The sequence below is a fragment of the Balearica regulorum genome, chromosome 2 (genome assembly GCF_011004875.1).
Source record: "Balearica regulorum gibbericeps isolate bBalReg1 chromosome 2, bBalReg1.pri, whole genome shotgun sequence".
In the NCBI taxonomy this organism is placed as follows: Eukaryota; Metazoa; Chordata; class Aves; order Gruiformes; family Gruidae; genus Balearica; species Balearica regulorum.
Window position 1 is genome coordinate 160,839,959 of NC_046185.1, and position 13,599 is coordinate 160,853,557.

At 41.8% G+C, this 13,599-nt stretch overlaps 1 protein-coding gene across 8 annotated transcripts in view; it reads left to right on the forward strand.

Moving 5' to 3' along the window:
- PRKAG2 (protein kinase AMP-activated non-catalytic subunit gamma 2) overlaps positions 1 to 13,599 on the forward strand; it is a 223,771-nt gene that overhangs the window by 54,890 nt on the left and 155,282 nt on the right. For 7 of the 8 annotated variants that reach the window (XM_075746692.1, XM_075746691.1, XM_075746694.1 and 4 more), the window contains exon 2: positions 13,194 to 13,265. In XM_075746692.1, coding sequence (XP_075602807.1) covers positions 13,194 to 13,265 — 72 coding nt within the window. Of the gene's footprint in view, positions 1 to 131; positions 172 to 13,193; positions 13,266 to 13,599 lie in introns of those variants that run through there. The other variant, XM_075746697.1, reaches the window with a different exon arrangement.

Here is a 13,599-nt window from a genome sequence, read left to right on the forward strand (position 1 = left end):
GGGCTTGATTATCAGTGGGTTTCTTTGGATTTGGTTTTTGGTTTCTTCTTCTTTTTTTTTTTTTTTTTTAATTTATTTATCTTAGCAGGGGGAATAGGTTTTGCATTCATTTAGGTGGATGCCCGAGAGCACTGCAGGACTCTGCCGAGAGGCAGGCATTCTCCAGGCTGTGTAAGAAATGCATGGTTCTTGGGTATTTTGTTTTTTTTCATCGTGTTTTGTCTCTTTTGTATGCATAGCTGGCACAGGGCTGTTGTCCTGTTTTTAGAGCATTTAATTACAATAGATACTCCAAGGCTGAACAAAATGTTCTTTTATCTAGTTAAAGAATGTAGCTTGGAGGGTTTTTTTTCTCTTGCATAACTTTTCCTTAGTGTTTTGGAAAGAGAGATTATCTTTTGGGGGGTGTTTATTTAATTTCAGCCTAAAACCATCTGGTCTCTGCATCCTGCAATGCCCGGTTTCTCATACTGCTCATCTCAGAGCAGCCCAAACTGCTGGGCAACTAATTGCCATGGCTAGTCATTGCAACCCCCAAATGGCGGGTTTTCGGGCACTCCTCTTTTTCTTTTTGATTTTAATTTGATATTTGATGAGATTTGTCAGGATAAAGAGGCATATTATAGGCTTCACGCATTCTTCTTGCATTTTTCCCCTTTCTGCTACCGGACTTAATGCTGAGCACACGCATCTTGCACTGCAATTAATGGACCTGTGAGATAATGAATGTCTGATAACGACGAGGCTGACTCTTTCCTGGGATGAGACCCGAAGCCTGAAGGGTTTAAAGGTGCTCCTTTACTGGGGTGATGGGAGGGGGTTGGTGAATAGCAACTGCAATTTATTCTAGTATAAGATACAGGGGAATTTGCCAGCATTTTGTGTGTTTTGCTTGTTGGTCACCGTGTTTTAGCTGCTGTTATAGGCCACAGGAGAGCTCAGGGCTTCTGCCTTTGGGGAAGAGATGTCACCCCCAGCCATACCCCCCGTATGGGCTGAGCAGTCCTGGAGAGGCTGGAAAGCAGGGGCTGCGCTGACTTTGAGCAGCCCTGGGAGGTGAGGGAAACCTGAAGTTGCTGAAATTGGGAGTCTTGGGGGGGGCAGAAGGATCTGTCAGAAGAGGGAACGACGGGCTGGAGAATGTAATGGATCCTGCTGATGTGGGGCCAACCCTTGATCCAAAGGGAGACAGTGGGAAACCCAGCAAAAGAAGACACTGTTGTGCTTCGGTTTAGTCCATTTTTGTTACTGGGAGTGAAAGAAAAATATATTTATGTTGAAAAAATGCTGCAGTTTAAAATAAATGCCAAAAAACAACCCCCCAAACCCCAACCCTTCAATCTGTACTAGGATGTCTTACAGTCATGAAGAAAAAATTAGGAGAATTAAAAGCAGGGTTGTACCTTTAAAGGCAAACCACAGAGTTGGTGGAAATCACCTGTAGGCAGAGTTTGCTTCAGGCAGCAACCAGCCGCTGGTTTTCCATCGGGAGAAGAAAATCTCTGTGTCATTTCAGCATGTTTGACCACCCAAGTAGGTCCAGTGACGAGCTGATTCGGAGCCAAGAAACATGTAATCATCTTAAATTTAAAAGAAATGACAGTTAAAAATTATGAGAGCTTGTTACCATGTCTGCATACACACAGTATATGATTATATACATTTAGCATACATATTGTCCTATATGAGAGCATGTTTTATATGTGCGTAAAAAAAAAAAATTATGCCCATGAGATGAGCTCTAGCATGTCTACATCTGGGAGGACAGTCACCACTGACAGTCTGTTTCTCACTGTAGGTGCTAATGCTTTTGCTTTTAGAACTTATAGATGCTGTGATGAACTTACCCCCTTGCTCTGATGTAAAAGACACTTTTCTAATAGGTATGTAACGACTTCTAGTGCCTGATTGCAGTTCTAAGTCCAATATCCATTTCCAATAGAGCTCAAAATAAATGTGAAAAAAACCGTTGATTTAAATGCATGCTAATAGTCGTACAGCTATTTAGTACATGTAGGTAGAAATTAACATTCATGATGGGAAAAAAATAGCCAATATTTTTTAGGGCCGTATAACTTGCATGAACATGATTTTTGGTAGTGAGGAAAAATCAGTGTTCTTCTATGAAAACAAAAAGAGAAAGCAAAGCAACAACTAAAAAAATATTATTCTGAATCAAGAATTCCTGCTTGTGGATTTCATTTACCTCGAGATAAAGAATACTGGTTTGGTTGTCTTTTGCTTAGTTTTGTTTCCTGCTTGGGTGCTAGTTTGCTTTGTGGGAGGTTTTCGGTGATGCTCCTTGGCAGGGCGGGTGTCCGTACCGGGGTGAGCCGCAGGCAGAGGCTCTCCCTACGCCTTGTTTTGGTGATTCCAGTGTCAGCTTTTTATTTATTTTTTTTTGGTGACAAATGGGTTTGCACTGTCTGCCACATGGCTTGGAGCAACAGCCAGTTATAAAATGGCCTCTCCCATGCCAGGCTCGTACTCTGCCCATCTGTCGCCGTGTCCTGGGTGTCCTGCTAATTTGGAAATGTTTCTCACACTCTCCAAGCAGGATCAAATTCTTCTCGACATATTTTGATGCACAAAGTGCCGGCCAAATCAAATGTGGATTTGCCTATTTTGGCTCACCAGTGTCTGCTGGGTTTCAGAACCATTGCATAGGGCAGAGATGACTTTTGGCAACATGTATACGTAGATGTCAAGCTGAAGTTTTCACTTGGTTTTATCTGAATGTAAGCGTGTTTGCTTGTCTATTCTCCCCAGTCTGTTCAGATAGGTCCATTGTAATCATGATGCTTATATGGGCACATGAAGAATAAGATGGTTAAAATCAGAAGACTCTTACTAAAAGAACCAGAAGTGAATACAGCTCATTCGTAAGGGGTTTTTTCCTGCACTGGATCGAAACTAGGAACAATTTCTTGGAAAAAAAAGAAAAAAAAAAAAAAAGTAGATACCAATGAAAGGCATAGCCCTTGAAAGAAGCCTGCAGTTTATTTGGGGAACTATCTGCCTTAAAATTTTAGTGTTGCATGTACAGTAATTAGAAAAAAACACAGTGTGTGTTATTTCTGTCCTTCCCTTTTATTTGAGGATTATTTCCTAAGTGGACCCACTGCGAAAACTTATTTTCAGTGATGGCTATTTCAAGTGAGAGTGAGTAATCCCTTTGTTGTGTTCTTCCATTTGTATCATTGTTCACAAGATTTTCCAGATGGGTAAATATTTTATCCATCTCTTTTCCAGAGATGGTCATTGCTGTCTTCTAACACCTTTTTCGGAGCAGAGCCGTAATGCTTTTTGAAGTACATCCCTTGAAAAAGCCTTAATGATTGGCCAGGGCTCGGTCTGAGGAGGCCTGGAAGTGCGAGATACACCATCCCTTGGACTTTTCCTTAGATTGTGCCAATTCTCTTAACAAACGTGCTTTTCTCAAGGATTGTATAGCTGGCCTGTTTTCTTACAATTTAAATTCAGGTGTTTCAACTGGACACAGTGGCTCCTTCGTTTTCACTCCAAAGGGCACTCACCCTGTCAAAGAGTTAACCTCGTTTTCTACACAGCAGCCAAAGCCATGTAAAGAAAACGTACATTTTACTAACACTTAGAAATGCCACCAGAGATTAGGACCTCGTTGTGCTGCCCTTTGTATGGATGCTTATAGTGTGTCTAGACTGCAAGCAAAGACGTGATTGAAGCCGGGCTTAAATTAGCCCAGCTGAGTCCTGACAGCCGTACAACGGCGGGAGCGAGGATGTCGAAGTGAGCTAAATTGCCAGAGTATTTACTCAGCCTCCCGCGGGGATTTTGCAGCCTACGCTAACCCGTGTGTTGTCATGGCTACACTTTTATCGGTGCTGTGTGGAGCTGGGTGAAAGCAAGCTGGTGTAAACCACACTTGCGATTGCCGTGTAGACATCCCCATAGTAAGATGCAATCCGTTGTCTGGACAGCTTACTTTCTAAATAGAGAGGGAAAAAAGGAAAATAAGTGATTTTATTCCCACTTTATAGGCAGTAAACAGGGAGAGGTAAGAGGCAGGGTTCATTTATCCTATCTTGGATCATGCAAAGTTTAAGCAAGTTGTCTAGCCTCTCCCATACCAAGGGAACGGGAGCGCATTGCCCATTGGAGATGCTGGCTTTTCCCTGCTCTCTAGGCTGGACAAAAAGCACGGGGTAGTGTTTTGGATGGCTGAAGTTAGGTGACAGATAGCCCATCCTTGATGCCTTCCCAGAGGTAAACCAGAAAGTCAGAGCAGGCAATGAAAGTCTCATCACTTAAGTCCATCCGTGAAGCTATTCTGGACTGGGTATGCAGTTTGGAAAGCGGTTTGGATTCCCACAGGAGGAAAGATGTAATGTAATTTATTAGTATTGCAGGGCACCGCTAACTGGAAAGAATAATGGTACCAAATCTCAGCATCTGTCAGCTTAAAGCCAAGGGTGGAACCTGAAGGACATACAAACTGGATTTAGGGCAGAGTACTGTACTATGACCGTGATAATGTTTTCTAGATCATCTCTCAGAATTTGAGCTTTCTTCTGTCCTTGAGGGCTTTTTATGTTGCCAGCTTCAGCAAAATGCTCCTTGAAATTAGGAGTTCAGAGGATGAAGAATGAAGACGTCCATTCTTTTGGGGGAAAAAAAAAAAAAAGTTTAGCCTATGAAATAAAGCATGTTGTATATATTGGTGTCTTTTTACATGTGGTGCTAAAACTGTAAGGAACGCTGTAGCAAAGTGACTGTAAACTTTGTAGACATGAAATTGTAGACATGCAGTTCTCTGCAGCTCAGAGTTACATAGGAAAGCAGGAAGGCATCAAGAGGGGAGTCTTACCTCGTCGTGGGCTCCATGACCTCCCGTTCGGGTCTTCAGTACAACAAGCACAGAGCCATCCTGTTCTTCCTTTCCTTGTCTAATTTCCTCTTTGCTTCTACTTTTTTTCTTTCTTTCTTTTTTAATTGAGGGACTACATGATCAGAGCAGGGCCCTCGCTTGCCTGGCTTTCCAGCTATAAGCTTCCCTCTAATTGTTGAGATTATTCACGGTTATTTAACTGACCAGAATGTAAAGAGGAGGCAACAGGCAGCTGCCTTCCTAAATGCAGTGAACTGGAAAAAATAGTTGCAGTTCAAGTATTTATGGCAGAGATTTTCTGCCTGGTGTGAATGTCACCTTTTTTAGTCATATATATGCGAGGGAGAACCCTTCAAGTCCTTCTCAGATAAGGCCATCAGCTGGAGGTTTTCACTTCTGGTTTTGTTTTGTTTTATTCTTCCTTGAGGAACTGGTTTTCAAAAAGTTTTGGCCAATAGAGAATGGGAAAAAAAAATAAAAAATGCCAAAGACAATGACTTTTAGAGTAGCTGAAGTGTAGAGATGATTTAGAAAGCCTTATGATGATCCTTGCTTTGAATCCCCTTCCGACTGCCCCCATGCTGCAGCGTCTCGAGTGTTTTCATTACATTATGGCAAAATCATCTTTTGTTTCCTGCGGTTCTGCTATTTCACTGTGGCTGAAGTTATGTTTTATAGCAAATGCGTGCTTTTCTCTGCAAATACATTGGGATCCTGTGTCTCATTTATGTAAGACAACCGTGTAACTATTGGAAAGCAATTCTGTTGGCACTGAGTACGTGCCATCTGAAGGGTAACATTTCCAGTCTCCCGCAGTCCTTCCCTACAGTCATGTCTCTTTGTTGTTTCTTAATTCCTTCATCACTCATCTGACCACATTTTCCAGGTCTGAGGTATGTTATCTTCTCCTTTCACCTTGTGTCTCTTAACTTTAGGTGCTTCTTGGAGGAAACGTCTCACCAGAGAAAGGTTGCCTTTGGCTGAGCACCCAGGAATAGCATTTAATAATGAGTTTATGTGCGGATTGTGGTGTCACAGAGAATATTGAGAATTTTGTTTTCCTCCCTGACTTGCTTCTGTTCTCTCACTTTCTCTCTCTCTCTTTTTTTTTTTTTTTGACATTTTGTTATTTACACATTTGCTAAGTTGTCCATCTGCTGTTGTCACAAACATGCTGCCAGTCACTGCGCTGTGTGGTTCGTGGTGCGAAGGAGCTGACAAACCAGGCTGTCGTGTGCCTGGCAATCATATTCAGGCTTTGTCAGAGAGCCCATAATTATGGTCTGGGATTTACTGATGAGGCAGAGAGCAGTACCCTTCATCACGGTGTTTCATACAGCCCTGAGCTCTCTGGGCAGTACAAACATTACGGGGCTCCAGGCAGAACCGATTGCATCCCACCCCAGGCTATCTGTGCTCAGCTCATCCGCAAAGGCTGAGGCACCAAGAAGATATGGTGGTCTTTCCTGACAGGAGAGCACGAGGCTTGAAAGAACATTTCTTTTTTTTTTTTGGTGAACAGTGTAGGAATGTGTTCTAGTGATTTAAGTCTGAGTTTGAGAGCAAAACACAAAACAATCCAGAGTCTCTTGGCAGTTTTTGTTGATGAACAGCCTCAGAAGGAAAAAGGTGAATTTGCTGTAGACTGCTGGAGATTAATGCCTGTCAGGATCAGTCAAGAAGTTTAGAAATTAAGAAGGGTGTGCTGGAGGCTGCTGGTATCCCATGATCAGGATAACTCAGGAAGAACAACTTGAAGACAGCTGTTTTCAGGGAAATTTCAAGGACTTATTTGTTTTATGGATCTCTCTATCCCCTTCCCCTTGAAATTTTTAGTTTTAGCAACTCTCTCCGACCAAGTGGTGGCAATCCAAGCCGGGTGACCCATGGGTGAGAACAGGGCAGAAGTGGCTTCAGTAGCTCTTCAGTACTTTGCCTGTTTCTTGTTGCAGCTGAAGGAAACACCTTTAAATTACGTGTAGGATGATTTTCTTAGGTGAACTTTTGTATGTGAGTTTTTTTGATATAGGACATTGAATAACCACCTGATGGATGGGGATTTTCACATACCCAGATCTGGGTTACATTTCAGCCAGCCATTACTCTCTAACTTTTTAGATTATACCTCTTTGGGACTGAATATTTCCCATTTCTTCCAGGCATGTCATTTAGGGTCATTTACCCTCTGTTATTTCAAATCTGATGCTGTATCCACCTTGACATCAAAGTGCGCACAGCTGGTCCTGCGTGGTCACCCGGGTAACTCCTGGACCATGCTGCCTCTGGCATTTTCATGCTGCAGACAAAATCAAGTCTCTGTATCTCATTTCTACCATCTCAAACTCTCCAGACCCACTCAATTGTTCTTTTTTAATATGAATAGTCTTAAAAGTAATAGCAAACAAATAAATTGGAATAGCCTTGTGAAGTACAAAGCTGGCTTGCACAAATCTAACCAGCTTTGTACATCTGTTACTGCCCACTCCCATTGAGTCATACCGAGACTTAGTCACCAGCATCCTCAGTCTCACAGTACGACTTATATATCTGTCTCCAAAACACATGCTGCAGTCTAGATGGCATGGGGGAGGGAGAAAAGCAAAGCAATGAGCAACCTGCTCCTAAAGGAATAAAGCGATGTAGCAAGTGTTATTCTACTATACTCTGACTAGTACATCAAAACAACAAAAAACAAAAGGACAGAAATTCCTGTGTATGTCAGTTTTGAATCTTTCCTTGTGCAGTAATTGAGTGATTTGATATAAATCCCCAAAGGCTTCTAGGATTGTTCTCAAAAAAAGAAATTTTTTCTATTCAATCAGAGCTACCAAGTTATGCCCTCTATTCCACAGGGTTCAAACTTTGGATTCTGCTCACAGGCTATTAGCATACATAGTGTATTTGCTATTCAGAGTTTTACATAGACTTGTAATAGCTACAAATCCAAGGCTGATCTAAAAAAAAATTTGCTGGTGTGCAGACTGAGCTGAAAGAAACTGTTCACAGCTAATGTTAATAAAAATCCGGACTTTCTTTGTCCTTGGTAGGATAGTTGAAGTGCTCATAGCTCAGTAATGTTAGCGGAGGGGGAGACCCTGAGAGCCCTGTGAGGGTGCGATGCTGAGGAGTGCAGCTTTTAGCAATTTTTTGTGAGATCAGGGCTCTTGTCAGCACAGCGTAATTTCTCGGCATCTTGTTTTCTTTGTTTATTTTATTAAAGGAGCTGTCTCCCCATATTGAAAAGCTGTCTTAGTAAAGTGTCACCTCCTGCTTGAGTTATGTTGTAAAAAGAAACTGTAATGTCTGGCAGGCATCTCACATCCTTAAATTTGGTGCAATCCTAGCGCAAATATAGAACTTAGCGAAGCAGAAAAATAATGTCTCATAGATGACACCATCAGCAGTCAGGACTGCGTGATGCTACCTACGCTAGGACTCTGAATTTGCTTATAGCTGAGAAACCCAGCCTCTCAGCAGAGATGGGCCGTGGGGCTGCTGTGATGCCATTCTGACCTGAGTCACCTCTGAAACATTGCCAAAGAGTTGACCATGTTTGCAGGTCATGGACCCACCACCATGGGCACAGGACTTCACCCGACCGTGTTGTTCATGGCCATGTCTTGCGTTTGAAAGGACAGTTGCGAAGGATGGCAGCAGGGAGCTGTTTGTGAAATATTCTTTTGATACGCAGCCCTGAAATTTTGGACCACTGTTGAGCGGGGCCATAAAGAGGTCCTACTTCTACCCAAAATACCCTGGAAACTGGTCTCTGACCTGTCAATCACAGCATGCCCCAGAGTGCCTTGCTGGCTGCATGGCTTCAGCCGTTGCAGAGAAGCTTTATCAGTCTGGCTGCCAAAGTAGCCTTGAAACAAAACAATAATAAAAAAGGAATCCTGTTTATTCTGTGTTATTTACTGGATTCAAGGATTTAGCAGTCTGTTATTTAAGCTTGCAGCCTCCACACCAGAATTGCTGGAAGCCTTCTTCTGACACCAAGGTCTCCAACTGCAGCAGCGTCCAGACCAGCGTGTCTGGGCAAGACTTTTTGGCAGAAATCCTCCCCAGTAAGGAAAGGAACAGTGAAACTGGCTGGAAAAGGTGAAAAATGGCTTGGCTAACCAGATCTTGCTCCTGTTGCTATTTGGCTATGTTGTGCCAGCCAATAGATTTGCTTTCTGTATCCTAAAATGTAGTTTTCCTTCCTAGTCTCCAAAACAGTTCTGAGAAAAGGTTCTTTGTTTTCCCAAGATATCAAAGAACAAAAATTTTATTCTTCCTTCTTTTCACATAATCCCAAGTGTTCTGATATAAGGGCTGTCAAAGGAAAAAGAGCTGGAATTACGAAGGATCACCCTCTAGATGCAGGGGTAACCCAGACAAGAATCACCGTAGAGTTAGTCTCACCTTTGGAGGAGAAATTAGTGTGAGGAATCATTAACCTTCCAGATACCTGTTTTCCTCCCAGAGGAAATAGGGAAAGAAGTGGTAGGAGAAGGTAAGCATGCCTGCAGGCAGAATTATCCTGACTTACACCCTACAAAAACTAAAGCAGGAGACAAGCCTGTTAAAAACAATAAAGTCAATTTAATTGCTTTTTTAGATCTGTTAACCTCCTGTGCTATCAATAAGAAAAGGCCTGGAAAATCACCTGTTGAGTAGGTGATGTGGGAGATTGGTCTCCCCAGGAGGGAGCCTGGCTGGCAGCAGGAGCACTGAGCTGCGGCTCTTGTGTCACAGCTCTGCTGTCCTCCAGAGAAAGCTTTGGTATCCCTGGGGCCATGCTCTTCAGCAAATATAACAGGAGCTGCCATGACAACCTCTTGTAAATAAAAGTGGATTGAAAACAAAATAAATCTGAAACGGATTTGTGGCTGTAAAGTAAATCTAAACTGCTCAAGAGGTCATTTTTTCTGATCAGGGATGGCAGGAGTGATGTCAGGCTGTCTGACAGTACCGAGCGATGTGAAGGACTGACTGAGGAAAGCTAATGAAATTTTACAAACCAGACTTTGCATACTCTTAATTCCAGGTTAGCAGCACTAGGAGCTGCAATCTCTGGTGGCCTTTGTTCCTTACAGCGATGGTCATAGACTGTGGTCTCTGCAGAAGCTGTCTGTCCGAGGATATAGCACAGGACTGATGGACACAGCGAGTGATGCCATTCGTTCTTCAGCCAGGGCTCTGCAGTCTCAAATGAGAAGGACTCTTGCTCGTACCAAGAAGTCACTGTACACCTTTGGCAGAAGTTTTTTAATGTCTCTCCAGAACCATATGGTTTTCCAGGGCACTGATTCCAAGCGCAGTAAAGCAGAGCTGGAGAGCAAGAAAACTCTCGAAGAACAGTTTCAATCCCAGGTTAATGGCAGAGCAAGCCTTCAATGTGTATCTGTTGGCAGGAGATCAGAGCAGTCAGATATGTGGTAAGGCCTAGGGCTGCACCATTGACCTGTCAAGAGTACTGTGGTGTTTTGCAACACTTTTGGAGTGGTTTTATTTATTTTTTTTTAAGAGTTACTGTATCTTCCACTGCGTCCTCACTTGTGCTTCTGGATGAAGAGGAACACAAAGAAATAGGTATCTAGTCTGTATTCTGCAGAGATACATGCAAAGAGAAAATAAACATCTAGTATTTCCTTGCTTAACCCACAGGTTGGAATTAAGAGAGCAGTATTTGCAACCTGGCATTTGATATATGTATTTTCTCCTTCGCTAAATGGATGTCTTCACATACAGAATCCCACGGAGAAGTGAAAGATGAAAAAATTGTTAGGTAGCAGCTACAATTACAGACTTTATCACAGGACTGAGAGTACAATTATTATCCTGTTTGAAATGTTCTCCTGCTCTGTATTAACAAAGAAAGGTCTCATGCTGTCCAGAGAGGTATAGCTCCAGTTATTTCTGCTTACAAGTAAGAGATCTCCTGTTCTGCATGAAAAGACAGATGAAGTAAGCATACCTCCGTGGTAGCTGAGAGTTACAAATTAGAACATCAGCTGGGTTTCATGATAATTTAATATATACATGGTTTTAAGCTTGGAATTGTAACTGAGAACTGAAATTTAGCTCCTAGAAAAATAGTTGTACCTACCTGCCTACCACCTCATGGTTTTGAAGGTTTCTGCTCAAAAAAAGAAGTTATGGTTTCATTCCCAGCTGTTCCAGATTTTCTGAACAGCTTTTTCAACCTTGATTACTAGATATATGTCCCCTTAAACCCAGTTTCTTCCATCAAGTCTCCAGCCTTCCTAAACAGCAGGTTTTCTCCCTATAGATTACAAGTAGTAGTATTATAGGGATGCTAATATGTGGAGCACAGAAGAGGTTATTTCCTTGATTTATTCCATGGAAAATTACTTAGCACACATCAGATTCCAGCTTCTGCACTACCAAAGCAGGGTAGAGGAAAATGTTGGTAAATCCTTTGGCTAAGTTAAAGTAAACACGAGGGGATATGTTTTTGTGTAACTTTCCATTAGGCTCTTAAACTTCTTCACAGAGATTGCTCATTTAAATCCTGCAGTAGGATATGAAGTAGGAATAACAATAACAACAACAACAATAATGATAATCCATTTATTCACAGTGTTTATAAATGCCATTTATAAATGGTGAATAATTTTTAATTTTTATATGGAGTATGTAAGTCATTTTGATCTTAACTAATTATAAGAATAAGCAAATTAATACAGACGCTTTTCTTTAAAGTCTTGCGGTGCCTGGTTCAGCCTCCATCAAATCTTGATAGCAATGAAAATCTAAACCAAGCAAATTGCTGCTTCTTTTGTTTTTGAGATGTTTGCTTACAGTTTCATTTACAAACGAAGGTGATGTGAAACACAGACGTCAAAGCACGGCGACATGCCGTTATATAGTTGGGTTGGTGCTTTGTAGTTTGGGCCTTTGTAGATAGTTGCCATTGCATGTGCATAGACAGAGCCGGGAGCACACTAATTTGTCGTGAATACTTTGGGTTGTGGCCTAATGATTTGGGGCCAGCTTGGCCAAGCCTGGCTGTGGCTGCTTCTTCTTCTTTTTTCTTTTTTTTTTTTTTTCCCCTTTCAAACTTGGCATGAATTACTCCCATGTGCTTCAGTTCCAGTAATTCAATATTTTGTTCCTTATTTTTGTTGTTTGTTATGTAACCAGAATATTTTCAAACACTTGTAAGGATTATGCCTGTTATACACATTTTTGAGCATATTTTGGATTTAGTATGATTACGCAATGTGATGTGATTAGACCTGTGGCTGCTCTGAATTCTGAAGGCAAGCAAGCCTTGCAGACTTCCCGGCCGGTGCTAATTTTTAATTAAGCTCTATTTAATCTCAAATTAGGTTTACGTGAAATTGCTATTTATTTATGTTTTGAACTGTTTTAAATGGGATGCAGATGTGGTGGTAGAGAAGCACTGAATCATTACATGGAAAGTGTGATGCCTTGCATCTGGGAGGTTCTGCGTTGGGGAGGTATTCCTGACATTTAGATCAAGGGTTGGGATCCAAGCCTCAGTTCTTCAGCATTAGTCAGCTCCACACTTCTGGTCATAGAGTTTCTCATTATCTACTTTTCTGATCAAACAGATGCTAAACTTGACACTAACATAATTTCTTTATGCATGTAGAAGGGAGCTCTAAAACCTCCGTGGCTGGAACACAAGGTAGCATAAACAGAACAGACGGCAGGAGGTAGACTATAATTGCAGTTTGGTTTTGTTAGTTAAAGATGAGCATGTGTGCTTTTCTTATGGCTTTGTTGTCTTTAGTCACACAGAATTGGGTGCTCCTCTCCAATCTGTGCAAGTGAATTGGTTATTTCCTCCTCGAGCACCACGTCACAGTTTTCTCCCTCTTTGTCATATATGTTACATATTTTTCAGAGCATCAACATATTCTCATTCAGGTTTTGCTTACTGCAATCTTTAGACTAAAATTATACACCCCACTAAAGACAAGATAGGCCATTTGCTGAGCAAGTGGCTATATTTAAACTGTAATTTCCTATGAATTTTTCTGTGGGATTTGACTACCTCCCCTTGGAAGTTTTAGCACAGGACTTTTGATTTTGGCTGTGCAGGTGCTTTTTCATGGTGATGCAGTGCAAGTGCTGGTAAGGGCTCCTTGTTCACTTGTTACTTAGATCTGCCATTGGTTTCACTGCCAAGGAGAATGATCAGAGTCCGTGTTATTGCTTACCAACAATTGCTATGGGTAAAGCAGTGGGCACTCTGATAATAAAATCATGGGCTACAATGGTGGGATGCTCTGATGGAAGGAAGAAGACATTAATATAGGATATCAATTTTTCTTCTCTGTCCTGGCAGGATCTCAGCTCATTTGCCATGCCATTCTTGGACGGTGATGTGGAGAGCACAGACAAAAATGCTTCTCGCAAGGTAGGATATTTCCAAAGCTTCACCTTCGCTGCAGTGGTTGAGTTCCTTGGTGGTAGACACAATTTATTAGGCTTGAAAAACCTGGGATTTTAATCTTCCCTGCCATACCATTTACCTGTTGAGACTGATACACTAGGGGAAATACAGTGAGTTTGGCAGACCTTACCATGACACTGCTTATGCAGTATCACTTGTAAACAATGCTAATCTCTGGTGATATTGCTTTAAATACCACAGACATTGTTTCTAATACCGTTGTAATTCAATGAAGTGATATTGCATAACTGTATTCTCAGGAATATAGCTAGCTAACAAAATTTGTGGTGTTGCTACA